Raw genomic sequence first — 27566 nt, forward strand, 5'->3', positions numbered from 1 at the left:
CGGGGCAATTTCAAGCTGCTCTTGTTCCGGCGAAGAAGCCTCGGCTAGATAAGGAGAAGATAGAAGAGACCAAGGAGAAAACTCCTCCTCCAAAGACTCCCGCCGAAGAAGAGGTTCAACAAAAAACTCCTCCTCCTGAACCATTGGTCAGCGTTCAGGGGATTGCCAGAGAGAAGACTCCTCCTTTGCGCTTAAAATTGTCCCTGCCTCGGGAAGGACCTTTCACTGACGATATTCAGAGGGAAACTGATGCTCTTTTGCTGCATTAACCTGAGGATGATGTGAAGGTTTTGGGCGAGGAACCAGAGGATTTTGATGATAAGGGCTTGAAGAAGAATGCTAAGGCCGAGAGAGAAACCGAGGAAATGCCTTCAGCTTCGCTAAACTAGTCTTTCAAGACCTTCCAATCTGCTGACATGGGCTTCACTTCAGCCCCTCTTCTCCATGTTCCTAATAGCACGAGGGAGATTCTCTAATCGCACCGAGACTCGGTCGTGGCCTTCTTCGGCGACCTGTCGAGCAGGTCTGAACTGGAGAAGGCAAGGATTTGGTCCCTCCGAGCTAAAACTGGGATAGTCGAGCCTTCTGTGAGGGTTCCAGATGCCTTCGTTGAAACTCAGAAGCTGCTTACGCAGGTAAGGCGCTTGGCGCTTACACATTTTACTCCAGCTTCTTTTTCTCCTTCTTTTTTTTTTTAATTTTTTAATTTTTTTATTTTTTGTAATTGTTATGCTTCGGCTGACCAATTTGTTTACCTCTGCAGGCTGTGCAGAACCACACTCTGGCTGTGGAGATGAACGAGGAGCTAAGGTTTAAACAAGAGGACGCCGAAGGTCGAGCTAGTCTTGCTGAACTCAAGGCCAAAGCTGCTGAGAAAGAAGCTACTGCAGCGAGGGAAGCCTCGGAGACCATGGTCTAGAACTTGGAGAAGTACATATTCCTTGTTTTGGATGAGGGGTTCAAGTTGCTGAAGAAGTATGGGGCTGAGGACATCCCTGGCCTCGAATCTCGAATCAAGGAGATCCAGCAGCAGTAAAAGGAAACTCAGCGGATGATGGTTGAGTAGTTTCAAATAAAGATCAATAGCTTCCGGAGAGGAGTCGCTGAGAAGGCAGACTGAGCTGACAAAATGAGATTCAGCGGCCTCAGAACGAGCTGAACACCAAACAAGTGGAGTCCTCCAAGTCTCAAGACGAGCTCAAGGAAGCTTAGGATTTGCTGAAGGAGAAGGCTGCCCAGACCGAGCTCGAGAAAGCTCAGAAGCTACTGGCAGTCCGAATCTACACCCAAACCGAATATGACGAGGGTTATGAGAATAGATTCAATGTGGCTCGGCGTCTGGCATTCCACGCAGATCCTAACATTGACTGGGATTAAGTGGAGGTCTGGGCTTCAGATGAAAAGGATGTTCACCTGACCACAGCCAGTCAAGCTGAGATTGATTTCTTGACTCGCCAGGCTGAAGCTGAGGCTCGAGAAGGAGAAGAAGCTGAAAAGAAAGAGAAGGAAGCAACTCAGAAGAAAGAGTCTGAGAAATCTCTTGCCTCATCCTCTGCTGGTGCTGAAGCTTCAAGTGGCCAAGATGCAATTGCTCCTCAGCCTGGTCCTGCGAATTGCAGAAGCATAGGAACTTGGGCAGTCATCTACAGAGTCTTCCGGGTCAACTTGCTCTTAATTTTAGAATATGTGTCGCATCTGTTTTTGTCTTTTGGACCGTTTTGCTTCAGCTTGCCTTAATGTACAAACTCTTTATTTAGTTTTTGAGTAGTTGTACTTAGTTCAGCAGCTGCTTTTATCCGTCTTATGGACGGCTGGCGATTAGTATTTGGTTTCTTGAGTTTCCTGAACTTGATTTGATGTAGTTTAGTATCCCAAGCATGATTTGCTTTCTTTAAATGCACTGCTTTCCTTTCCGGTTGTCCTGCCCTTTTACTTAGTTCTTTGCTTGCTTTTTTGTAAATTTTTGCAAAATTCGTCTAAGTGTTGAGCTTCGGCTTGGACTTGTCTGGTCCTCAACTTGTTGGAAGAATGGGGTTGTTGAGTGCTTCTTGCCCCCTAGAAATCTAAAGTTTTAACATTCTGATTTCTAAGATGTTTGCTTGATTTTACTCGCACAGAAGAAGTCTTGCTTTGTTTTGCCCTGTACTATTTAGCAAAATATTTGAAGTTTCTGTCATTTTTCTTTTCTCTTCTTCTTTTTTTTTTTTTTTTTTTTGTTTTTGTTTTTTTTTTATAAGAATCTATGAGTTCACTGCTCAGTAGTCTTAGACTCCGAGAGAAATATTCTCTCGATCCTTGAAATTTTTCGAGGGAATGACTATCTAAGGCACAGTGCTAGTGTTTGGCAATGCTTCAGATATAACTTCTCTAAAGCACAATGCCAATGATTGGCTATGCTTCAGATTTGTCCACGATCTCTTTGCCCCAAGGAACTGACTTGTTCGAAGTACCGTGCCTTCAGTTGTGAAATCATTGTTCCCTGTTGGGCAGGTTTGGCGGTAATCTGAAGTACAGTGCCACTGTTGGGCTATACTTCGGACAATGCCGAAGGAAAACCTTTTTCAAAAAACTTAGAAGACAGAAAATAGAAACATGCAAAATTAACAAGAATGGTGGCTCAGTGACCTTTCATTAATTTCAAAAGATGTACTTACATAGATTGTTCTTCCCTGAAGGGCTTACACATGATATTTTTTCAGTACATCAGCGTTCCAGTGGTTCTTCAGCTCGATTCCATCCAACTGACAAAGTCGGTAGGTTTTAGGTTGAAGTTCATCATAAATTCCATAGAGTCCCTCCCAACTAGCTGAGAGCTTCCCATGAATGCGGCTTTTTTGCACTGCTGCAGAATTTTGAAGAACCAAGTCCCCAATCTTGAGTGGCCTTTCATTGACCCTTCAGTTGTAGAACTTGCTCATTCTTTGTTTGTATGCAGCCATTCTGTCTCGGGCCAAATCTCTGACCTCATCCAGAAAATCGAGTGGTTCTTTCATGAGTTGTTCATTTTCTTCGGCTGAGAAGTGGTGCACCCGCAGACTTTTTGTGTCGATTTCCAATGGAAGGACAGCTTTGAATCCATACACCAGCTCAAATAGCGAATGCACCGTAGCATCTTTTTCGGTTGTTCGAAGAGACCAGAGGGTTCCTGTGAGTTCCTCTATCCACTTGGATTTTTTATCCTCAACCCTCTTCTTAAGTGCGTTGAGAATCTACTTGTTTGCTGCTTCGACTTGACCGTTACTTTGCGGATGGAAAACCGCAGAGTAGGCCAACTTGATGCCGAATTGGTTAGTGTACTGCCTCAGCGGTAGATCGTCGAATTGTCTCCCATGATCGAAGACAAAGACCTTCGGAATTCTGAAGCGAGTGATTATATTCTCCAGATAAATTTCCGGACAGTTTGCTCTGTGATGTTCGAGGCTGCCTCGGCCTCGATCCATTTGCTGAAATAGTCAATGCCGACTATCAGCTATCTTTTTTAGTAAGGAGCATTAGGAAACGACCCCAAAATATCCACCCTATTGAGCAAATGGAAGAGGATTCAGAATCGGCTGGAGATCTCGAGCTGGCTGATGGATAACTAGTGCGAAACTTTGACATTTTTCGCATTTTCTGACCAGCTCCTTAACATCTAAGATTATGGTGGGCCAGTAATAACTTGCTCTTAATGCCTTGTGGGCCGAAGTTCTCCCCCCCCCGATGTGGTTCCCGCAGATACCGAGGTGGATCTCCCGAAGGATGTAGTCGGCATCCGTTGGTCCCATACATTTCAGCAGTAGGGCTGAGAAGGATTTTTTCAGCAGCTCTCCCCTAAAGACGATGAATCTTGAGCTGATTTGCTTCAGTTTGGAGGCTAAGATTCTGCCTTCAAGAATTTATCCCCAAAGTTTGTAAGCTAGGATAGGATCCATCCAACTCGGTTGATGTGCGACGCAGCAGATTTCAGGGGCTTCGTTGACACTTCTTTCCCGCTGCACCTCCACATAAACATATCGCTTCAGCTCGGTTAAAGTTGAACTGGCTAGTTTGGAGAGTGCTTTGGCTTGTGCGTTCTGACCCCTTGGGATCAGCTCAACTTCAAAAGTTCTCAGCCTCGCAATTATCGTTTTGATTTTTGCGAGGTAAGCAATCAACGAGGGTTCTTTCGCCTCGTACTCGCCTCAGATCTGATTTGTGACGAGCTGAGAATTTGTTTTCAGGCAGACATGCTCGGCTTCCAACGATATGCACAACTCTAGGCCAGCAATCGCTGCTTCATATTCTGCTTCGTTGTTCGAAGCTCGGAATGAAAATTTGAGTACATACGTGAAGGACCTGTCTTCAGGCGAGGTAAGTAATACCCCCGCCCCCAAACTATTTACGGTGGAGGATTCATTCGAAAAAACAGTCCAGGTATTCTTTTCTTCATCTAGCGTTTCCTGGTACGAACATTCGGCCAGAAAGTCCGCTAGAACTTGTGTCTTGATAGTTGTCCTCAGCTTGGTAGCTGATGCTGAATTTAGTGAGTTCGAAGGCCTACTTTGCCAGCCTACCAGATTTTTCCACTTTGCTGAGGACTTTTTCCAGCGGCTGATCAATTAAGACCAATATTTGGTGACAATCAAAATAGGGCCTTAGTTTCCGAGGGGCTACCACTACTGCATAGGCAACTTTTTTGAGTAGGGGTTAGCGGGTCTCGGCATCCGTCAGAGTGTGGCTGACGAAGTAGATCGGCTTCCGGACTTTGTCTTCTTACTTTAGCAGAATCGCGCTTATGGTGGCAGGGCTAACTGCCACATATAAGTACAAAGTTTCTCCTTCGGCTGGGCGAACCAGCGTTGGGAGTTGAGCCAGGTGCTCACGGGGCTGCTTGAAGGCTTCTTTTTGCTCATCTTCCCACATGAGCTCTTTAGTTTTTGGGAGTTTTAGCGATTTGAAGAACGGTAACCCCTTGTTTAAGGCTCTGGAGGTGAACCTGGTCAGGGCTGCCATTCTCCTAGTGAAGCGCTGAATATCTCTCTTTGTTTTTGGCTCGGGAAGATCGGCCGCTGCCTGTACTTTGGCAGGATTGGCATCAATCCCCTTTTTGCTGACCATGAAGCTTAGGAACTTGCCTGACTTCACGCCGAAGACACACTTTTTCGGATTTAGCTTCATTTGGTGTTTTCTAAGGGTGGCGAAGGTTTCGGCCAAGTCCGCGATATGGTCCTTGTCCTCTTTGCTTTTGCTCGGCGAAGACCTAATTAACCAGCCTTTGATATGTTGCCCCAACATTTTTCAATCCGAAGGGCATCATTTTGTAGTTGTACGCCCCGGCGTTAGTAACGAATGCCGTTTTTGCTCGGTCGTTGGGGTGCATGAAGATCTGATGATACCCCGAGAATGCGTCCATGAAACTAAGTAGAGCATGGCCACTTGTCGAGTCGACTAGCTGATCGATCCTCGACAAGGGATAAAAGTCCTTTGGACAGGCCCTATTTAGGTTCGTGAAGTCAACGCACATTCTCCTGGTGTCATTTTCCTTCTGAACCATCACTACGTTGGCAAGCAATTCCGAATATTAACAGGGTTCGACGAAACCTGCATTCTGAAGTTTTTTTACTTTGGCTGCGATGTCTCGGTTCTTATTAGCGGAATAATTCCGCTTCTTCTGCTTAACCGGTCGACAGGTGGGGTCGACGTTTAGCTTGTGGGAGATGAGGTTCAGATCAATCCCAGACATGTCTGTTGCTGAGAAAGCGAACACTTCTCTGTTGTCCCGAAGAAGTTGGATAAGTTCAACTCGGATGTTCGAATTGAGTCCGAGCCCGATGCTGACACATTTTTCTAGGTCTCCTTCGGTCAACTCAATTGACTCAGTTTGCTGGTCCAGCTCCATTGCTTTGGAACCGAACTCTTCACAATCTGGTCTGTTGTCGATGTCGGCAGGCGTCCCAAACTTCGGCTGGCTTTCCGAATCCTTTGGTTCGGATGAGGAGCCAACCTTTCCTCTTCCCTTAGATTTTTCTTGGGCAAGGGTCCTTTGGGCCGAAGCACTTAAGCCTTTCTGCTTCTTGGTGCTTTGGTTTCTCTCCTTTTCTTTTTCCTCATCATCCTTGTCCTCACGACGCTCTTTGGATGGCTTGAGGAGTTGCATTTTCGGGCAGCCTCTTAGCTTCCCTGAATTCTTTTGGAGTGGCCCTCGTTAGAAACATATATCATCATTTGATGGTGCGTGGAGACCACTCCTTGAATCTGATGGATCATGGGTCTCCCCATGATCACATTATAAACAAATGGAGCATCCATGACCAAAAACTCATCCATCACGTTCCGACTGCTCGATCTCTGTCGATGGTGACGGGAAGTGTGATTTTCCCATCCGAATATGTCGCAGAACCGTTAAGTCCAAATACCGGGTAGGGTACTGGACTTAGGTCCTTAGACTGCAGCTCCAGCTGGTTGAAAGCATCCCGAAACAGGATGTTTGCTCCGCTGCCACCGTTGATGAGGGTTCGCCAGACGTTGCGGTTAGCGATCCCCGTGATGATTACTAGCAGATCATCATGGGGGTATGCCACCCCTTGGCAGTCTTCAACTGTGAACGTAATATTCGGCACCGGAGATTGTGGACCTCGGATGGAGGCATGGTTGACTTGATGGGTCAGACCCCTCAAGTGGCGCTTTCGAGCATTTCGGGAGCTCGTCCCCCGAGAAATGACATGGATGTTAGGATGCGCTTTATCTGTCGGCTTGTCTTTTTTCCGGTTGAAGACCAGTTGCAGTCGAGAGTTTTCCTCGGTTTTTTTGTCTTCGCGGCGATCCGCGAGATATTTTTTTAGGTAGCCCTTTCGCACCATATCCTCGATCTAATCTCTCAGCTATATATAGTCCTCAGTTTGATGTCCAGGAGACTCATGGAACTCACACCATCGGTCTTTATTTTTATTTTGATGCCACAATGGAAGTGGCCTCGGCTTCTTCCACTTCTCCTCGTTCTTCGTTATGCTGTAAACTTTAGCACGCGGAAGAGCGAGAGGAGTGTAAGATTCGTATTTCCATACGAATGGGGTTTTTTCATTTTTGGCTTAGTTGCCGAGGACGGTTCTGAGGCTTTTGCCTTCCCTTTCCTCTGGCCCGACCTTCGGACTGTTGTCCTTTTGCCTTACCAGTCCCATTTTAAGATTGGGACTTGGTTTTGTTCCACTCTTCAGCTCGGATGTACTTATTTGAAGCATCAAGAGTTCCTCCAGGGTCTGTGGGGTGTGCATGACCATGAAGTCGAGGAACTTTCCAGCTTGCAGCTCGTTCCGTAGCGCGAAAACGGCTAGCCCTTGGTTCAGACTTGTGATTCTGGACGACTCGTAGCTGAAGTGAGTCAGATAGTCTCGGAGGCTTTCGTCCTCCTCTTGTTGTAGACTCATCAGTTTCGCGGTTGTTTTGTCTCTGCAGTTTTGGCAAACTTGCCTTTGAACTTGTTGGAATGGTCCTTCCAACCAGTTATCGAACCTTCCTTCACTCCTTTAGTGATCCACGCTTGTGCAACACCATTCAGAGTGGTTGGGAAGTATTTGCACCAGGTCGCTTCGGACCTGGGGTTCAGGTACATGTGCCCCTCGTAAGAGGCGATGTGGTCCTTCGGATCCGAATACCATCATATGTGATGTGTGCCGGAATTTTGACCATCGGCACATGCTCTTCCAAAATCTAGCTCTGGAATAGGGAACTGGTGGGGACCATCACGACTTTCCTCTTGTACCAGCCGATGGGACCTCGCTTCCCCCTCTTAGAGAGGTAGAAGTGGTTTTCGTCCTCGGTTGGGATGGTGCAGGGTAAGGCGCAGTTCCCTAAGGGTGGGTGAAGCGAAGGTGTAGGGTAAGGAGCGGTTCCCTAAGGCGCGATTCTCCTTCTCAGGTGCCTTGGTTGATGGTGTCAGTATGCACCGAGGGAGCAGGAGGTGGGAGATGATGATTCGCTTGAGCCTTCATGAAGTCCAAGAAGGTGGCGAGGGCTCTTGCCATTTCCTCCGAAGTGGAATCCGTTTGGGGCGTCCCCATTGGACGAGATTGGGAATGGCGGCTAGGAGTTGGACTCCTAGCGTTTGACTGGCTCGGTCGCCAAGAGTTGGACGGCTGACCCGTGTTGCGAGGTGACCTGTCCGAGGCAACATTCCGCGATGAGGTAACCTCGGAAGATGATGAAGAAGGTGGTCCCTTCTTCGAGGGTGAAGATGGAATTGGGATTTTCTTCGAGGAAGAAGGACCATTCCTTTTGGTGCTCTTGGCACTCTTTCCGCACTTAGCCATGTTGTTAAGATGGTGGATTTTTGGCTTGTTTTTGAATGTCTTCCCCACAGACAGCGCCAAATTGTTTCGTGTGATAACAATGGGTCTTTCGTCTGGACCTTTCCAGTGGGATGAAGACTGGACTCGACCCAGGTGATGACTGGGACGAGGGTTTCCTGCACAGCGAACACACGTAAACTGACCTCGAAGGTTGTGCCGAGGAAGGCCCCTCCGATGCCAAAGTCAATACAATGTTTAGAGAGAGAAAGCTATGCAAGAGAGTTAATGCTTGATGCTTGAAGTGAATGAATGGAGAGAGAGAAGTCAAGGCTTTTATACCTTACTCAAATGGATAAATTGGGCCTTGAGGTTAAATGAGCTTGCCATGTTGACCGGGCCTTTGACTGACTTAGCATGTATTAGGAGAGTTGAACCTTCTTTTGGGCTTTGTAATTGAATCATTTGTGGATCGGCCCAATTGGAGCAAATTGGACCTAAACACTTTTTTTCCGAATGAAGGTAAAGATCTATGCTAAACATTATACAAAAAGCGTGCAATTCTGTGCTACTAGATATATATGCTAAAATTCTTTGCACAAGTAGCAAAACCTTGGCCACTTTTGTAGATTTTTTTCTAGATTTAGTGCCACTTTTGTAGATTTTTTTCTAGATTGAGTGAAATATGAAACTTTACTGACTTTGTGTAGTCTAGGTCCACCTTCTAACTTTAACTACCAAAAACTCAGGGTAACTGCTTAACTTGCCAACAGATTTCATTAGCTAATTTTTTAACTTGAACCGTAAAACTTCTTATTAACATCCCAGCTATATTAGGTAGAAGTCGTAGAACCCTTAATTTTCTCATTAAATCTCATTTCATCCTTTAGAAATTTTTGTTAAACTAACTTTATAGTTTTAACTTTTGCAAATAATTACCTGACATTAAACTTTGTAAATGACTATCGTACTTTGATTCCCCTCAAAAAAAAAAAAAAAAAAAGCCATACTTTGATTTGTTTTAATATCACTACCTTTTAACGGATTCCAACATTGCATGTTCACATCCAACAAAACTATTTAACCCTAATTACATCCATTTTACCTCATTAAAACTCATTTTAAATACTTCAATCCATACTTTTGTTAATCAAAACTCCAATTAAAGATATTTTTTAAATATATCTAAAATTTAAACTTCTTTGCTTTTTTTTTTTTCAATCCAAAACCCTAATGTTGATTCAAATCTATCAATAGTGATACATGCATATATGAAACAATACATCTTTAGTTTTAACAATTCATACTATGTAGGAAAATATGTCACAAATCACCTTATAAAACACAAATTTTGTCACAAACCACCTTATAATTTTTATTTTTTGTTAAAAGATCCTGATTTTCAAAAAAAAATTGTCAACAACCACCTTTACCCGTTGACCACCTCACCACCACCACCCTCCCAAAGTCTTGTTTTGATAGGATTAGGGTAGGTTCTATTCACCTTATATGATCTTATCTGAAAGTATAACCTATCAAAACTTATTACTTTGTCAGAGCTTATTTTAATTGTATATTGAACATGCAGAACTTATTTATCTTGACTTTAAACTTGTTTTTCCTGAGATAAGTGAAAATAAGGTGAATATGAGTTGTGGAAATTTTTCTTTGAAGATATCCTAGCTAGTGATTTATGGGAGCCAAAGGAAAGGCATTAAACAGAAGTACATGGTAAAACAACAGATGTACCATTACTACAAAAAAAGTACCATTTATTCTTGTATGGCTCAGAGACACACACAAATCTGTGTTTCAGTTTGGTCCCAGTTTCAAAGGCACTGATGCAATGTACAAGTAAACAAATTGTGTCATAGGAAGTTCTTCCAGACATGTAACGCGTTTACTGATGAATTCACAGATTAAGCAAAGTTTCTAGTCATGCTACCCTTAACCCTAGTATACAGGCTTACCAAAATAGATGCTGATAGATACTGAAGCATGTTGATTGCAAGGTCTAAAATTATAATCATGGTAATGATTAATCAAGATGTAATTAGGACTTCAAGCGAAGAAAAAGTTGCAGCCCAGTCAGCCGTTGACAATGTTTAATTCAGTCATTTGTTAATCACAGTAATATCAGGAGATTTTAATTATATAAGACTAATGTTCTTAATCTGCATATGATGAAATCTTGACATGTTTTCAACATTTAAAAAAGAAAATGTCATTACCTGACTGTTATGACAGCAACTCTTGTGTGAAATTTTATTAGCTTATGTGACAAAATGTAAACACTTCGCTTTTAATACAGAAGAGACGAGACAAAATATTTGGATGAAGAACTTACGCAGTGCTTTCATTGCGCATTGTTAACACTTCCTTGCCATGAAAATTTACTTCCATGAATTGACTGTTAAAAAGTTTGCTATCCTGAATATACACAAACAGAAGATTAAAAATCAACTCAAAAAAGACAGATTAAAATCATTAGTTCCAACTTCAAATACATTAAGGAGCTACTTGATTCCCTAGAATTCATCATTTATCCTTTACCAAGCACCATATGAACTCAACATAGTTCAATTAAGCAAGTGTCCCGAGATCATTCATGCTATGTTTCCTGTACTTTTGGCAGATAGGTGAAAATTGGTACATTATATTCCATCAGGTCATTCTGCAGCCAACCAGCTTTCTGGTCAGGAAATTGTAACAAAGATTTAGACACAGAACAATTCTAAGGAGCATCAAGATGTTGCTACCATCAGCAACTCCTTCAAGTTCTTCAGTAGAAAAGATATAAACACTGATAGTCCGGTAACAGAATAGAGATTCCTTCTTAAAAATTTCAACGTATCTATTTGCTTCTGTAGAACTCTAGAAAAATAGGTGTTTAGTAGAACCGTGGTCATTGTCAACACTGAGAGCAGAGAATTCTAGAATAAAAGGATTCCCATAGTCTCATTTCTTGCATGACTTATGAGAATATAATCAGAAAAAGAGGTATCATGCACTGACCATGTTGGGCTATAAATAGATGGCATGATAGTTCTAATTTGCTCACACCATAAGCAAGAAATCCATTCTTTGAACCTGAACACAATACCACATTCATTCCTCATCTGCCTCAGTCTTTTTTGTACTTTGTATTCTGAATACAGCCCTTCCATCCTCTCAAAATCTAGAACAGCAAATATTCTAGCTAATTTACAAGCAATGGATGTTGTAAACCGATTGGTGGAACAGAAGCCTTTGGTAATCTATACCAAAAGCTCTTGTTGCATAAGCCACTCAGTGATGCAGCTCATCAGTAGTTATGGAGCAAATGCAGAAGTCTATGAACTGGATAACATGTCCAATGGGCAAGAAGTAGATAAAGCGCTTCAAAGACTAGGGCTTCGGCCAAGTGTTCCTGCTGTTTTCATAGGCCAAAAGTTAGTTGGTGGAGCTAAAGAGATTATTAGCCTGCAGGTTCAAGGAAGACTTGTGCCAATGCTCAAGGAGGCAGGAGCTTTATGGGTTTAGAATAACATTGATTACGTAAAATTCCACTATTCTAAATTTGTCTTTTAGATACTACTATAATTTCAAAACTTGTAACTAAGAAAGAACTAGCTTCTTTTTAATTCCTTCATCCATCTTTTACATAATTGGATGAATAGGTGTTTACATGAATCATATATTGTATAATGTTTTTGAAGATCAACTAATGAAGTATGTATTCCACTAAATTACTACAAATCCTTCACATTGATGTATTATTATTGTTCCCTTTATATATTTTTTTACTTTTATTTTTATTTTTTTATAAACTTCAGCATCTTCAGTTAGCTGAGTTTCCATGATATATTAACAGTAGTAGAGCAGTGAAAAGTAGACCACAGTTGGGAGCCAAAAATGACTACAAGATGGCACCAAAACATGGTCTAGAAAATAATAATCTGCAAACAGACATTAAAACTTGAAGCACCCAGAGTACAAGAGATAAAGAAAAGGAAACAAGCCTGCAACATTAGAAATATTCCTAACAAAATTACGCAGGTTCTAAAGCACCAACATCTACTATACATAAGCCAAAACATGTCATTTTGTATCAAAGCTAGTGAAGTGAGATGGCCTCTAAAAGGATAAATCTAGAACCGGATGACCTATGGTAAGTTTTCTAATAAACCTTAAATGTCACAAACCACATTGAATAAGAGAATTACGTAAAATTACAATCAATGACTTTGATGCTTATGACTTGATAGTTGAGACCTTGCCCTTGAAGAATCAAACAAGGAAGGAGAGCAATCCAACAAATTCATAAGTGAATCTAGGATAGCCCATTTTGATAATTGTGATACACAATACTACCAAGTCATTGATGAATACATGCAAGGAAATTTCCACCAGAAAATAAGATAGGAAATCTAGGAAGAGCAACATATTGTGACCCTTTATATATGGATTCATATGATTTTTTTTATATGTTTGAGAGCAGACTGTCAGATAGTACAATGCAATTCATGCTACACCTGTATCATACTCAATAATATTTATCAGAAATTGTACAATCAAGCAAGTTTACTTAGAGGGCGGTATGTAATTTGCAAGTCCAGTAGAAACACTTTAATCAAATTTTAAATAAACTAAATTATATTCCTAGAGTATGGACTTTATAATCCTGCAAACTAGGCACAAGTACTATCATATAACTAAATGATGAAAAACTAGGAATATTAACTATTAAGGCATGTCAACAAAACACGAGTAGCTATGTCAAGTAACCTTAAGTCAATGCATAAATCTGATAAGGATAACATAAACAGCACTACTTCTGAAAAACTGAAAAGAAAAGGTAGATGTTCAATGTACATAACTGATTTTAGACATCAGACTCAAATCAGATATTCCAGATGTACTTGAAGTACCGCTGATTATTCCTCTGACATAGGCATGTCCTTCCCCCCCCCCCCCCCAAGTTTCTTGATCAGGGAAGATTTTCCAAGATTCTTCCAGAAAGTTGTCCATTGGCTTCTCGTAGCCTTGTAGGGCTACCTTTTAAAATCAGAGATCATCTTCTTCCAAAACTCTTCTTAACAATAGAATATGGTATTGTAAAACCAGAATGGAAACTTTCTATTAAGATAAAGCTGACGGGAATCAAATAAGAAGCCAGTCTGCAGACCTTAATGCTAAGGCTATGAATTTTCCACATCTCAACCACCAGAAGCATAGCTGTATGAATTTCACATGTACGTGGCTGACAAAAGAGCACATAAATATACTATGTAATGAACCAATCAATTTGAATTTGATCTTTTGAATTTAACATTTAAACAGTCATGCTACCCTTTAACCCTGGAGACATATTTCAAAAAAATTAAAAAAAATTACATTGATTTTTTTTTATCATGACACCATTATGGATGGCATATATATGATGATAGATCAGAAAAAGTGAAGATATAATCAGATTTCAGATAAATTAAAGATTGCAGCCCCATAATCCTATGACAGAATATATAAATTCCATAGTGTGAGAAATTGATAGTTTATAATCCCAATTACACTCATATCAAAAGAGAGGTCAAGATATACGAAGCTATCTCAATCACTCGTTAATAGTACGTACCCAAGTACAATTCAAGTTGTCCTGCTGATATCATTTCTGCCAAAAGCAGCACCGCATCATTTATTGTACAAACGATAATAGGATGCCAAGAGAACCTGACCTTGCATCCCTTTGTTTCTTTCTGCACCGTGCCTCATACTCTTTTGTGAATTGTCCAGCATGATCTAGAATAACCTATGGGTGACATTCCTTTCACACTACATCCTCATTATATCCTTATTTTAATAAATTGTTTCTACCCTGCACATTGACAAAAGCATAACATTTTCTTTAACATTCAAACAAGAAAAAAAAAACTAGCAAAGAATTTTGTTTAGCATTATTAAATGTAGTTAGCTTTAAAAAAAACAACAGTATATGTTATGTGCCACACATAAAGAATGCAATATATCGTTTTGAACGTCATACATGATAATAAGATTTTGGAAGAGCTTATGCGGTACTTTCATCCTGCATTCTCAAAAGAATCAAGTTCACAATTCCTTGACAAGACACATCGACTGTTGCACTTAGACTGTTTTAGATTTTTTAACATGAAAATAGAATAACATTTACAACTAGTTTAAAGACTCAATTTGACACTAAAATATAAGAGTTTTAGTTGTTTCTGTTTTGAATTATCATTTCTCCTTTACTAAGCACCCTATGAATCCAAAAGAGATGCAATCAGGCAAGTATGCAACTCTATTTCATGCTAATTGCACTTTTGGCAAGCAATTGAAATTTGTGCAGACTGTGATAACAGGTCAATGATCTGCAGCCAGGAAGCTTGCTGGTAAAAAACTTCATGCCAAAGACACAGACAAATTGTTGAGCCATTCCCTCTGCACTTTAATTTTGCAAGTTAAAAACGGTTTTCCATCCCATTTCACTAAAACTGTTCGATTCACTAGAAGGCTGATACATTTTTTTTTTTATTTTTTTTTATTTTTATGTAATGAATTTCTGTAGAAGAGAATGCATATTAATAAATTAGGAAGGTCTATAATTGCAATTCAATAGGCCCTATAATAATAAAGAGAAATAGGCAAAATAGTAAAATCATTGAGTTCACAATCCCTGATTATTGCTTTTGTGGAAGCTCGTAGGTGTAGTGCAGATAGTAAGAGTCCATAAAAATTTTGCACTATGTATGGTTAATTACCATAGTGATTTATGAAAAGGATATTAAAACCCTCATTATATTATATGTGATCCCGTTTAGCATCAAGTAGTTTCTATCATCATCAGCTCAAGTTCTTCAATAGAAAAAAGTAAGCACTGTTAGTTCGATAACAAAAAGAAGATTCCTTCTCAAAGAGATAGAAGACCACGGTCATTGTCAACATTGAGAAAGGAGATATTAAAGAATAAAAAAGATTACTACTGAGTACGATTTCATCCACAACTTTTGAGTATGTAATCAGAGAAAAAGTAACATCCACTATAACCAAGTTAGCCTATAAATAGATGGTCTAGTAGCTCATTTTTATTCACCGCAGAAGCAAGAATTCTAATCCTAAAACTTGATCACAACATCACATTCAATCCCTAGAGTCTGCTTGTTTTTTTTTATCAAGAAGCTTCACAAAGAAAGAAAAAAAGTCCTTCACACTTCCCAAAAGCTAAAATTACAAATACTCTACCTAACAAGCAATGGATGCTGTGAACAAATTAGTGGAACAGAAGCCTTTGGTAATCTTCACCAAGAGTTCTTGCTGCATAAGCCACTCAGTAATGCAACTCATAAGCGGTTATGGAGCAAACACAACAATATATGAGCTAGACAACATGTCCAATGGGCAAGAAGTTGAAAAAGCACTCCAAAGACTAGGGCTAAGGCCAAGTGTTCCAGCTATTTTCATAGGCCAGAAGTTAGTTGGTGGAGCTAATGAGATTATTAGCCTGCAAGTTCAAGGAAGACTTGTGCCAATGCTGAAGGAGGCAGGAGCTTTATGGGTTTAGAATAAACTAGTTTATGTGTAGCAAGAAAACTATAATATCAAAATTTTCAGATGTTCAACTTAAAAGGATCTAGATTCTTCATTTTGATTCCCTTTCATCTACATTTTTCTGAATAGGAGGGAAGGGTGTTTTACTTTTCATACATAACTACTAGTGTAAGCAGCAGCCTACATTTTGTTGTGTAAATAAATTTCGAGTAATTGAAGTATCAATTCCCATAAACACTTGTATAACCCCCAGAATTATGTATTATCTAGTGTGATTTTAGTTATTTATAAATTCATCATAAAGACATAAATATGATCAAATTCAGTCGTCATACAAAATTACAGACCAGTAGAGCAGTAATACCTGATCAAGTTTGGAGCAAAAGTCTATACAAGGACATAGCTGTATAAAATTAAAGCACCAAGAGCACGAATAGCCTACATTGAAATAAAAGCAAAAAAAATAGATCTTAAAACAATACTTTACTTTAACCATAAATCAAATATCAAAGCTACTGATATGAGAAGGTTTCTTTAAGAATATATTGGGAAATTTAAGATCAAAGATGAGTATTTCTTAGCATCAAAACTTTCACAATCTGCATTAAGGCCCTATTCTCTACATCTTATTTAAATAATATTTGGTAAAACTAATATAAATTCTATAAAAATAATTTCATTTCAATAAAAATGAGTTAAGTTTAATAAAAAAAAAATTCATTATAATTAGTAAAAATTAGTAACTTTTAAGAATAAATATAATAGAGATCAGTAAAAATAAGTTTTAATAAGTAAAACTAATGTAAGTTCAGTAAAAAATAGTTCACATTTAGCAAAAATAATCTAATTTCAATAAAAATAAATGATTATAGCAAAAATAAGGTAAAGAGAACATGACATTATTAAGATGTACCTCAATTTTACAATAGATGCAATGTTTTGACTTTTCAACTTTGTCAAACCACACCTTTGACTATTTATTTTTGTACATATACATTACTATAATATGATAGAAAAATTATACTCGTATTTTTGAAAATATACATTGAAATCAATCCAACAATAGTTTACATATAATTATTAAATTTTTATATATTTGTGAAATATATAGTCTAAGTTAATAAATTAATAGTGTAAAAATTCAAAACAGCGCATGCTTGGGACTTGAGACAATGCAGTGATGGAAGTAAATAAGGAGGGACTTGAGAGAGATATAGTGGAAATTTCCAAGGTTCATCATTGTGATCATTATATTGAGAAAAAACTAATATAGAACAATACTGTATGAATTATACAGAGAAAATATTAATGTCTTTTATATTAAACAAAAAACTTATGTCCACCAGAAAACAGGTTTGGGAAGTTATGTCTACTATAGCAAGAGCACACATTCCTCATTTTGCGCCCAAAGTGCAAATGTGCATATGTTAAAGAACGTGTCATTGTGATAGAAGAACAGCATATATATACTCATTTACTATTTTAGCTACAAACAGAAATCATATTTCATGCTCTTTTATCATAATGTCATGTTCTTTACAATCTTTTGTGTTCTTTGGGTGCATAGTGCTCATTGTGAATCTTGGTCCACCATCTAAATTGCGGAGGTCAGTTAAAACAATATTATGTCAGTGTAATTCACGGTTCACTTGTAATGTACTCAAGAATCAATTTATCTTGTATAATCAAGCATATTTAATTATAGAAGAGAGGTACGTAATCAGCACAGTCCAGTAGCAACACCTTCCAAATTTATAAATCAACCAAATCTAAACAATATTCTAAAGAAGTGGACCTATATAATCCTCCAAACCAACACCTAGGAAGGTCAGAAGATCAAGTGGTGAAAAACCAGGAAATTGACTATTGGAATTTGAGGCATGTCAAGGAAACACGACTATTGGAATTTGAGGCATGTCAAGGAAACACGACTAGCTATATCAAGTTGCCTCATGCACTGTATAAAACTATCTAGATAACATAAAATAATAACATTTTTCTCATTCAGAAAACAAAGTGAAAGAAAGGAAAAGGAGGAATCTCAGGGTACGTAACTGATTTTAGATATCAGAGCAGCAATCTCTTACCTGCATTGTAGTTTACGACAAATAACAAATAAGGGAGGGAAGTGACCCAAAGCTGATATTCCAGATGTACTTGAAGTACAGCTGATTTTATTCCTCTGACACAAGCATGTATTTATCCCTTCAGGCCTCAGTTCATTGATAAGGGTAGATTGCCCTAGATCCTTATAGAAAGGTTGCCAACTGAATTGGCCATTGGCTTCTCGTAGGGCTGTCTTTTGAAACCAGAGGTTATATTGTTTCTGAAATTCTGCTTATCAAAAGAATATGAATGGAACCTTTTTTTTTTTTTTTTTTTTTTTTTTTAATGAAAAGCTGTCAGGAATCAATTAAGATGCTAGAATTCATACCTCAATGCCAAGGTTATGAATTTTCCACCCCGTTTCCACCTAAAGCAAAAGAATAGCTGCTTGAATCCTTCATACTCTTGGCTGTCGTGGCATAATAGACAATCAATGAACAGAAAACTTTTCAATATTCACATTTGTTTTTTAGTTTCTCTTAACCACCAACAATCCTATCCTTTAACCCTTAGCATAGTAACATAGATTTTTTTATATAGTGACACCATTATGAATGCAAAATGATATTGAAGAATATTAATTGCTAAGTATATAGAATATTATCATGGAAAATCAGGATAATTATGACTGATCAGAAAAGGTTACAGCCCCTTCTTCCTGTGAAAATTTCACTCATTAATGAGTGACTGCGAAGATTTTTTCTATTGTGTTAGAAAGTGATAGTATCTAATCCCAATTACATAAACAGAGGGTTCTTGGTTAACAAGGTTATCACAATCACTCCTTTATGCTATGTACCCAAGTACAATTCAACTTGTACAGCTGCAATGTATGTGCATATAGAGCTCCACGTTATGTATTGCAAAGAAGAGGCAGAAATCGACAAATATAAAGGCAAGAGAACCTTATTCAACACATTTATGTACTGTGAATAATCAACCTTTAGCTTGCATCCCTTATTACTTCCCCCAGTGCACCATATACACTTTCGCACCCTGTCCTACATGATCCAGAATAAACTAAATTGACAGTCAGTTTACACAATAGACTCATGAAATCCTTGTCTAATAAAAGTTTCTGCCTTGCATTACATGTTTTTCAGCATTAAGAGACTATGTTTTATAATGACAATAGATTTTTTTATGCAAAATGTGATTATCTTCAATAATAAATTTTAAATGCAGTATGTCATGGAAGTAAAATAAACAAACACTTCAAGTTCAAAACAGACTGTACAGTAATTAGATTCCTGAAGGACTAGTGAAGTTCTTTCAGCTCACATTTTTTATTAAACTACGGTTGCTCTTCCTTTTCAACAGACATTGACCGCTGCCCTTGAGTGTTCAAAGAAAATAAAATCCTGTGGCTACTCTGAAATTTATAACTACATTAGTCCCGAATTATGTTAACTAATGAACACAAAGTAATAATACACTGTATCCGAATGATACTATGGATTATATTTCAGCAGGAGAAAGTGCTATTTAACAAACCATGACAACAATGTTTGCAATTCAACATGCCCACTTATATCTAAGAAAACAATCCAAAGTTAAAGCTCATTACTAGTCCTTGATGCCTTATCCAATAATAGCAGCTCTCGCTAATGGAGAATCTTGTCTTGCGATGTAAAAAAGTTCATCATACTTTGAACCCAGACATGGTTCTACATCATGTACGGTCAATCAACATATTGAATTTTTCCAATCTTTACTGAAAAAAAATAAAAAAAAATAAAATAGAACCCTCTTATATTCTATTTGACACCTTTGAGCATCAATTTGTTTCTACTATCAGCAGCTCCAAAACTGAAGATTCCATCTAGGAACGTCGGCATATCTCATTTTCTACAGAACTCCAGAAATAACTAGGTACTCAGCAGAAACGAGTTTTGGAATAAAAGGAATCTCATCGAGCACCATTTCTTCCACAACTTTTAACCACTTTATCAAATAAGTTTAAAAAAAGGTATAATGAAGTGACCTAGTTGAACTATAAATAGATGGAATGATAGCTCTTACTTACAACAAAAGCAAGACATCCAACTGTGAATCCTTCTCACAATACTACATTCAGTCTTCATCTACCAGGTTCTTTTTTAATTCCAGCAATTTCACAAAGAAAAATAAAAAAACACAACAACAACAACAACAACAACAACAAAAGAGCCATTTTCACCTCCCAAAACCTAAGGTTACAAAATTCTTGGTAATTTACAAGCAATGGATGTAGTGAACAGATTGGTTGAAGAAAAGCCTTTGGTAATCTTTACAAAGAGTTCTTGTTGCATAAGCCACTCAGTGATGCAACTCATAAGCAGCTATGGAGCAAATGCAACAATCTATGAACTGGATAACATGTCCAATGGACAAGAGGTAGATAAAGCTCTCCAAAGACTAGGGGTTAAGCCAAGTGTACCTGCTGTTTTTATAGGACAAAAATTAGTTGGTGGAGCTAAAGAAATTATTAGTCTGCAGGTTCAAGGAAGACTTGTGCCAATGCTTAAGGAGGCAGGAGCTTTATGGGTTTAGAAAAAAGAACTTACATCTAGCAAGAAAACTATAAATCCATAATTTTCAGTTTTTTTTTTTGGTTGTTGCTTTAATTTTAAATTGTAACTAGGGATGTATATTCTTCGTTTTGATCCCCTTCTATCTATCTTTTTAATGATTAGATGGAAGGGTATATACATTAGCCCCTAGTGTAAGCAGCTGGCTACATTACGTGGTGTAATCAAAATATTCAAGTAATGAGTATCTATTTTCACAAAAACTTCTTTAAACCTTCCACATTAATGTAATATTTCACATTGCCTCAGTTGATCATAAATATCCAGCATCATATGTCAAACTTTTGAGTTGTACAAAATATTATAGTGGAGCAGTCCCAGTTTGGAGACAAATATACATAAAAATGACACTAGAGAATAGTCTTGCAAATATACTAAACATGGATGAAGCAATAACTACCTTGGAGCACCAAGAGTAGAAAAATCAATATTTGAAGTTATTTTTTAAGTGTAAATGATGATTATTCATGTACACAAATAACTGGATTCCCTAAGTGCTTGTAAAAAATATTTTTAAGTTATATTTCTGTTTTTTTATTAGGATTGTTACTCTTCGTATTAAAGCCTTTTGGTTCTACTTCTTTATCTGATAATATATTAACAGTAGAAATACAAATGTTATGCTATCCTGACTCGACTGCTTCTACATACAGAGATACTTAGTAGGTATTTAGTCAATTTAATAGGAACCTCATCTTTGGAACAGAATATTTTCAGGTGAAGTGGTGTAGAAATTATGAAGGACTTGCCTTAAGTTAAAATTAGACTAATGTTCAGCCAAACACCAGGCTTTTTGTACATGACTAAGACACCAGTATTCCATGTTAACCAAAAATGGTTTTCAGAGGGTTAATCTGGGGGGGGGGGGGATGGATATTGTTTTATTTATTGCATTTCCATATTAGTCTTTCAGTGATTTTGATGAAAGGACCTACCTACAACATTTAAAACGAAAACTTTTCTACAATTCAATGTAACATTGTTTCTCTTGTTACTTCTGACTTTTCTGAGCATCAAAATTCTAGTCATAAATCTTTTTGAAGAGCTAGTCACTCCAGAGCAGTTAAAAGTTTTCGTATATGTTTAAAAAAAAGAAAAAAGCTTCTTTTCTTTGGTAATTGAATTTCTAAAATTCCTGTTTATTAATAAAACTTTAATTATAAATTCTATTTCTACACTATGTAAGCAAACATTATACTTTGTATAAGACAGTGACATTACAATTAATGACGCATGATATTCCAGTTGCAACCAAAAACATGTGTATTTTCCAGAGTCACCTACCTAAGTCTTGACATGTATCCTGAATTCCTGATCCAAATTAATGTAGGCAGAATGCAAATAATCTGTAGATGAGTATGAAAAGCCAAAATGAGGTTATGATCATAAAAGACAAGCTAGCTACAATCCAAAGCGTTCGATAAAATCTAATAAGCTTTGGTAAAGAGTGAGGATCAAATGAATGACGAACCTCAGATTAAAAAAGGAAAAGAAACCACCAACAAAGATGCAAAACGGAATGATTTCCTTCACAGTACATCAAGTTGCCACATCAGACTTAAGAATATAATTTGCAGTAAGTCACAATTTTGTGGCATGCAGTTGCACACTTGCACATAGAATATTTAAGAGGAAAATATCATTATACCATCATGTTAACATTGAGATAATATTATTTTCTCAGGTTTTGATTTAATCTACAGGAACTTTCTCCTTTGGGCATCAGGAAAGTTAGCTAAAGCACACATAATCCAACATCATCAATTATAGCAAGTTGCAAACATTAATAGATATCTTATAAGAGAGCATAAAATAAAATCTATGTGATGCCAAGAACTGACCTTGCATCCTGGCTTCATGGATGAGAAAAGATTAGAATCTGTTGCATGATGGACTGTTGCTTTCCGTCCGTATAAATGTACCATCAAATAAATCAATCTGAAGAAGCATATTCCCTTCCTGCAAAATACTTACTTGTTAAGAGGGTAGTTGTCCCTAGACTAATATGGCCCTTAGCATCCTGGAAAGCTGATTGTGTTAATACAATCATGAATCTACAAGATATTCAAAATCTAATTTTTATTTTTAGATTTGCAATAAACTCAGGGATCTTTTTTTTTTCCCTCCTTTTCTTGCTCTTTTTTCCCTTTTGTCTTTTTTTTTTTTTTAGTTACAACCCATGTAAAAGGTGCATTATTGTCAATATTCATAGTCAATATTTGCATAATGAAGAAACTATACTACCCACCATTTTAATTGTATAGTGCTGAAAATTATAACTCTTCGAAATGTTGTGAGTCCCAAATTCCATAGCCTTCAAAATAAGTTCAATCTGAATTTACGTCAAGCATGGAGAAACACAAATTAGCATTAAACTGAATTCTTTACATCATGTAACGTACATCCGTACATGACAAGGAACATTGAGAAAAATCTTCCAAAATCAGATTCCTGAAGTGACTAAGCATGATTATTCTATGGATTATGTTCCTATTCCAACCTTTTCCTAATGTCAACAATTATTGAATCTGAACCTCTTAAAGAATAATACAAATTAAGGTCGGTAGGTAAATGCAGTAGTCATTTCAGGTTTTATTAAGCCATACGCATTTTTGATAAAGATTTCTTTTGGTGCCATGATAAGGGAATAAACCATTCGACTTGTTGGGATTGTCCTCATCTAACTTACTTCCTAGGACTATTCAGTTTACTTGTCCTTATCCTTAAGAAACGCAAGCTTAAGCTTCAACATTGCAGATGGACCCATCCAAAAACATTTTACAAATCTCTGGTTTTTTTTTAACAAGATTTGCAGTAAGGTTATAAGGTGGGGTCTACAGTCAAATCAACAAGAAACTATAAAAGCAACAAAAATCAAATCACCACTAAAGAAAACCTACCAAACATAAGGTCAAAACAAAAAAAACAAGGAAGCTAAACTGAATAACAAAAGAAAATACATATTGAAATTTTGTGGACTTTACTCTATTTCGTTTTAAAATTCACTTGTTTTCCACGCACTTTCAGACCATGCATTTCAAAGCATCTACAACATAAAATGTGAAGGAAATTTAAAGTAGCATATGAATAGGGTGGAGATGGGAATAACATAACATATAGCAAGTATGTGAACTTAAAATGTGTATTTATTATTAGAATATGTTTCAAGCATATTATACCCCGCACCCTAGTCCAATTATATGACAATGTTAATATGCTTAATATATAACATAATAGACACTTGGATATGCTTAATACATTACATAATAGACACTTGTATATATACTCATACGGTCATACTCGACACTTATATCCACATATATATGGCTTTTATAATGGCCTAAATGAACACCCTGTTGAACCTCATACTCATACCGTTTATAAACATACCTGGCTCCTCCATAGCCAAAGGTGGTGGAAAAGTTGCAGACAAAAAGAGAAAAAAGCATATTGTAATCCTGCCCATACATGAGAGAATAACAAATAAGGCAATTACTCCCGAATTTGTACAATGCTAATAGTAATTACATACCAAATGCCTTTTGGACCACATGAATTTCCACTTTTAGTACGGCCACCTTTAGATTTTCTGGTCTCTTGTGAAGCAATAGAAATAATCCTTTAGATTCTTGGTCACTTTTTGAAGCAAATCCTGTATACTGCAACAATTTGAACTATTTTGAGAATGAATAGAAACGAATAACCAGAAAGGAACAGTAAATTTATACATATATCAGATTGCATTATAATATGTGAGGAGCAATCAGCTACTTGACTAAACATTGGTTTATTGGCAGAAGGAAAAAAATTGATATGTAATAATATGAAGTTGAGCAAATGATAATTTTTGAAAGACTAGGGTGGCTAACGCGCACCATATTTAGCCGATTTCGGAGAGTTCTTTCAGTTGTTGGCAACGTAATAAGGAAAATATGTAAACAAATATTTTTAGGGGTACAAATGTTCGCCAATTCTTAAGAGGTTTTTTTTTTCTTTAAAAAAAAAAAGCAATTAACTTTAATGAAGGCAAATAAGTATATAAACATTGTAGAGGGTATAATGGTCCAAAAACTATATGTAAGAATTAAATCATTAAATCACACAAGGAGAAGTTAAACACAATTAATCATATTAATAGGGGCATAGGTAAACAAACATTTTAAGGATATAATTATTCTCACACTATTCATAAGTGTTTTCTCATGCTTTTTAAAAGGTAGGGAAACATATGACTTAAGTATCATTAAATGCGTTTTAATTATACAGCGTGGTAGCATAAGAACACCATACATGTGAGACTTGTGGCTGTTAAAAAAGACCAGATATAATCAAATAATGAAAATAGCATAACTTCAAATAAATGAATTAATCTAAAAACCTATGTGTCACTCTTGCTTATAGCCTGTAACTGTATGTAAAAACTATAACTGCCTCAAGTCTAGATTTCATAGTTACATATGAATTTTGAGACAATCAAAAACAGATGTTACATATGCTAAATAACAATTGATTACGCACAAATTTTCAAACATAACCCCACTTAAATGGATTGCTAGATATGTGATGAAAAAAAGCAGCTATTCAAAAAGGTATTTTAGTGTACTTGCGGTGAAAGGTGAAACCTTATATATGAGAAATTAGGACAATGTGACTGTTATACATAGTTTTAAATGAAATTAAAATTCTATCTAAAAAAAAAATTCATTCATTTTTCTATATGTTCTATCAACTTGACCAGATCATTAAAAAATGATGACTGTAATAATTTTGAATAAGCTGTCTTGCAGTTAGTCACTTTCTCAATGAATAAAATCACCCATTTCTTTATTTCTTCCTCTCATTTTCATAGGATTGTACTTAGATTATATGTAGCTTGTTATAAAGAGATATGGAAGAGATTTGAGAAGGTACTTAGGTCCGAAGCAAAACTTTTGGGTTTCTACAGTAAGATATTTCTGAGATATGACTTCGCCAAAAAAAAATTTAAAAAAAAAAAATGTTGAGCATAGTCTCCCATTGTGATCTTGAGGCGTCAACATTGAGAAATAGGAAAGATTATTTCAGGATAATTCCTTATTATCCTTTTAGTCAGAGGTAGCTACGTAAGGAATTTTACTAGTCGCCCGAGCAGTATAAAGACAAGGGTGTAGCAACTCAGAAATCTCAGCACAAAACCAATAGCCTTTTCACAAGTTTCAAAAGATATAACATCGTCTCAGGCTTCTCATCATAACTCTTCCACCAAATCAAAACAAAAGAAGAAACCCAATATTGTTTAAGTCTTTATATATGGAAGTAATTCAGCACTTAGTAGAAGGAAAGCCAGTGGTGATATGCAGCAGGACTTCATGTTGTATGTCCCACTCAATGAAACAGCTTATCAGCAACTATGGAGCAAATGGAACAGTTTATGAGCTCGATGAAACTCCACAGGGACATGAAGTTGATACTGCATTGCAAAAACTTGGGCAAGTACCTCGTGTGCCTGCGGTCTTTATCGGGCAGAAGTATGTTGGTGGAGCTAAAGAAGTCATCAGCCTTCAAGTTCAAGGAAGACTGGTGCCAATGCTAATGGAAGCCAAGGCCATTTGGGTTTGATGATGCATCAGATTTGAAACCTTTTCTTTCTCCCCCGCCCCCCCCCCCCCCCCTTCCTTTATTTACCCGCTCTCTACATTATAAAGACTCTCTTAATCCTGTATCTAATTCAGCCCTCTCAAATCAGGTCTGGAACTAGTTTTGTAGATCATGATTATAATTTATAATGTAATATATGTTATCAACACTTCCAAAGCTTTAGAAAAAGTCATTTGTACATGTACAACTCCTTTGTTTGAATCCTCCTTTTTCATGATGCTCAATGAGCCAAATTTTATAACATTTAAAACTAGTTTTCAGCTAGAAGTCTAATATAAACCATTAACCAACAAATTTACCTTCATCCCTCTTATGTAATATGGTACCGCAAAGATGGATGTTCAATCCCTTAAAGGGTCTTCATATGATGTTTTACCTGGACAAGAAAAAAATAATTCCATTTATTACACAATTACATGTTTTGCTGAAAGCTACTTGTAAAGGATCATAGTTTGGGGAAAAAGAATTTCCCAGGCCACCAAAACAGGTCTAATATCACTGCACCTTAAGCATCAAAACAAAGAAACTTGTTTTGAGCAATTCATAATGGCAAAGACAATAGACGAAGGAAACAGAAAAAAGAAGCTGCAATAATATATAGAACTTACAATTATCACTCAAATAAAAGGTGAAAAAATCACACAGAATATACTTACACAACCCATATTAAGTATCCAGTATCCAGGTCTGTTCCAAATATTCTAGTTTAATTAGTTAAGTCCTTATCATCCAGTGATCGCTACTCCATGGCTGTGAACTGTGATGGTCATCCAAAATATTTATTTCATGATTCATAGCCTCACAATTTGATCATATATCAATGAGCAAAGCCTTGACTCCGATATATAGAATAATGGATAGTAGAAGCATGCTAAAAATTAAGTGTTCAGTAAGTAGTTCATATCTTGTGTCAGATCGTTTTGAACCATGTTAGAAGCATTTAGATAACTATGATTTAGTGAAATATTTCCAATTTGTTAATCCAAGCCAAAATGGCATGCATTGTAATAACAGCAAGATACAGGATTTGCAGCTCTTTCTTTTTATTGCACCTTATATACTTATAATTGCAGTATTTGACTAAATATAGACTTGTTATTAGTAAATAGGGCAGCAACAATATTGAAAATTGCAAAGAGTAGAGTTCTAGGGGAGAGATGCAAACATGGAGGCTACTAGCTAAGTTATTCTTTCTCTTGTTCTATCTAAGGTAGAAATCTTAGAAGAGAATGGAGAAGGAAAAGAATGATGAATTGTGATCTATTCAAGTGAAGGTACAGGGTCAGGACTGTTATATATTGAGTATTGACTTGTAACGAATCAATAAGACTAATACAAATCAAAAACAGATCTGTACAGCCAATATGTTGGAAAATTGTGTACATTAAGAGGAATCCTTTACACCAAAATCAAGTATGCTTTAGTGATGCATAGACATTACCGCAATGGGTGCAATCACAACCGCCAT

The 27566-nt window shown here is 37.2% G+C and overlaps 4 protein-coding genes across 4 annotated transcripts; all 4 read left to right on the plus strand.

Moving 5' to 3' along the window:
* Positions 1 to 11318: 11318 nt before the first annotated feature.
* On the plus strand, positions 11319 to 12115 carry LOC110697875 (monothiol glutaredoxin-S1-like). The gene has a single exon (XM_021875281.1). It carries the CDS (start codon positions 11454 to 11456, stop codon positions 11760 to 11762), a length of 309 nt encoding a protein of 102 aa, XP_021730973.1. The 5' UTR covers positions 11319 to 11453; the 3' UTR covers positions 11763 to 12115.
* Positions 12116 to 15191: 3076 nt separating this feature from the next.
* On the plus strand, positions 15192 to 16204 carry LOC110697876 (monothiol glutaredoxin-S1-like). The gene has a single exon (XM_021875282.1). It carries the CDS (start codon positions 15490 to 15492, stop codon positions 15796 to 15798), a length of 309 nt encoding a protein of 102 aa, XP_021730974.1. The 5' UTR covers positions 15192 to 15489; the 3' UTR covers positions 15799 to 16204.
* Positions 16205 to 19288: 3084 nt separating this feature from the next.
* Positions 19289 to 20776, plus strand: LOC110697877 (monothiol glutaredoxin-S1-like). The gene has a single exon (XM_021875284.1). It carries the CDS (start codon positions 20115 to 20117, stop codon positions 20421 to 20423), a length of 309 nt encoding a protein of 102 aa, XP_021730976.1. The 5' UTR covers positions 19289 to 20114; the 3' UTR covers positions 20424 to 20776.
* Positions 20777 to 25136: 4360 nt separating this feature from the next.
* On the plus strand, positions 25137 to 26059 carry LOC110697878 (monothiol glutaredoxin-S1-like). The gene has a single exon (XM_021875285.1). The coding sequence runs from the start codon at positions 25751 to 25753 to the stop codon at positions 26057 to 26059; it is 309 nt and encodes a 102-aa protein (XP_021730977.1). The 5' UTR covers positions 25137 to 25750.
* The last annotated feature ends 1507 nt before the right edge of the window (positions 26060 to 27566 follow it).

The sequence above is a fragment of the Chenopodium quinoa genome, unplaced genomic scaffold, assembly GCF_001683475.1.
Source record: "Chenopodium quinoa cultivar QQ74 unplaced genomic scaffold, ASM168347v1, whole genome shotgun sequence".
Classification (NCBI taxonomy): Eukaryota; Viridiplantae; Streptophyta; class Magnoliopsida; order Caryophyllales; family Amaranthaceae; genus Chenopodium; species Chenopodium quinoa.

Excerpts from the sequence above, each read along its gene's own strand:
- LOC110697876 (XM_021875282.1), top strand. The coding sequence starts at position 15,490 with ATGGATGCTGTGAACAAATTAGTGGAACAGAAGCCTTTGGTAATCTTC.
- LOC110697877 (XM_021875284.1), top strand. The coding sequence starts at position 20,115 with ATGGATGTAGTGAACAGATTGGTTGAAGAAAAGCCTTTGGTAATCTTT.
- LOC110697875 (XM_021875281.1), top strand. The coding sequence starts at position 11,454 with ATGGATGTTGTAAACCGATTGGTGGAACAGAAGCCTTTGGTAATCTAT.
- LOC110697878 (XM_021875285.1), top strand. The coding sequence starts at position 25,751 with ATGGAAGTAATTCAGCACTTAGTAGAAGGAAAGCCAGTGGTGATATGC.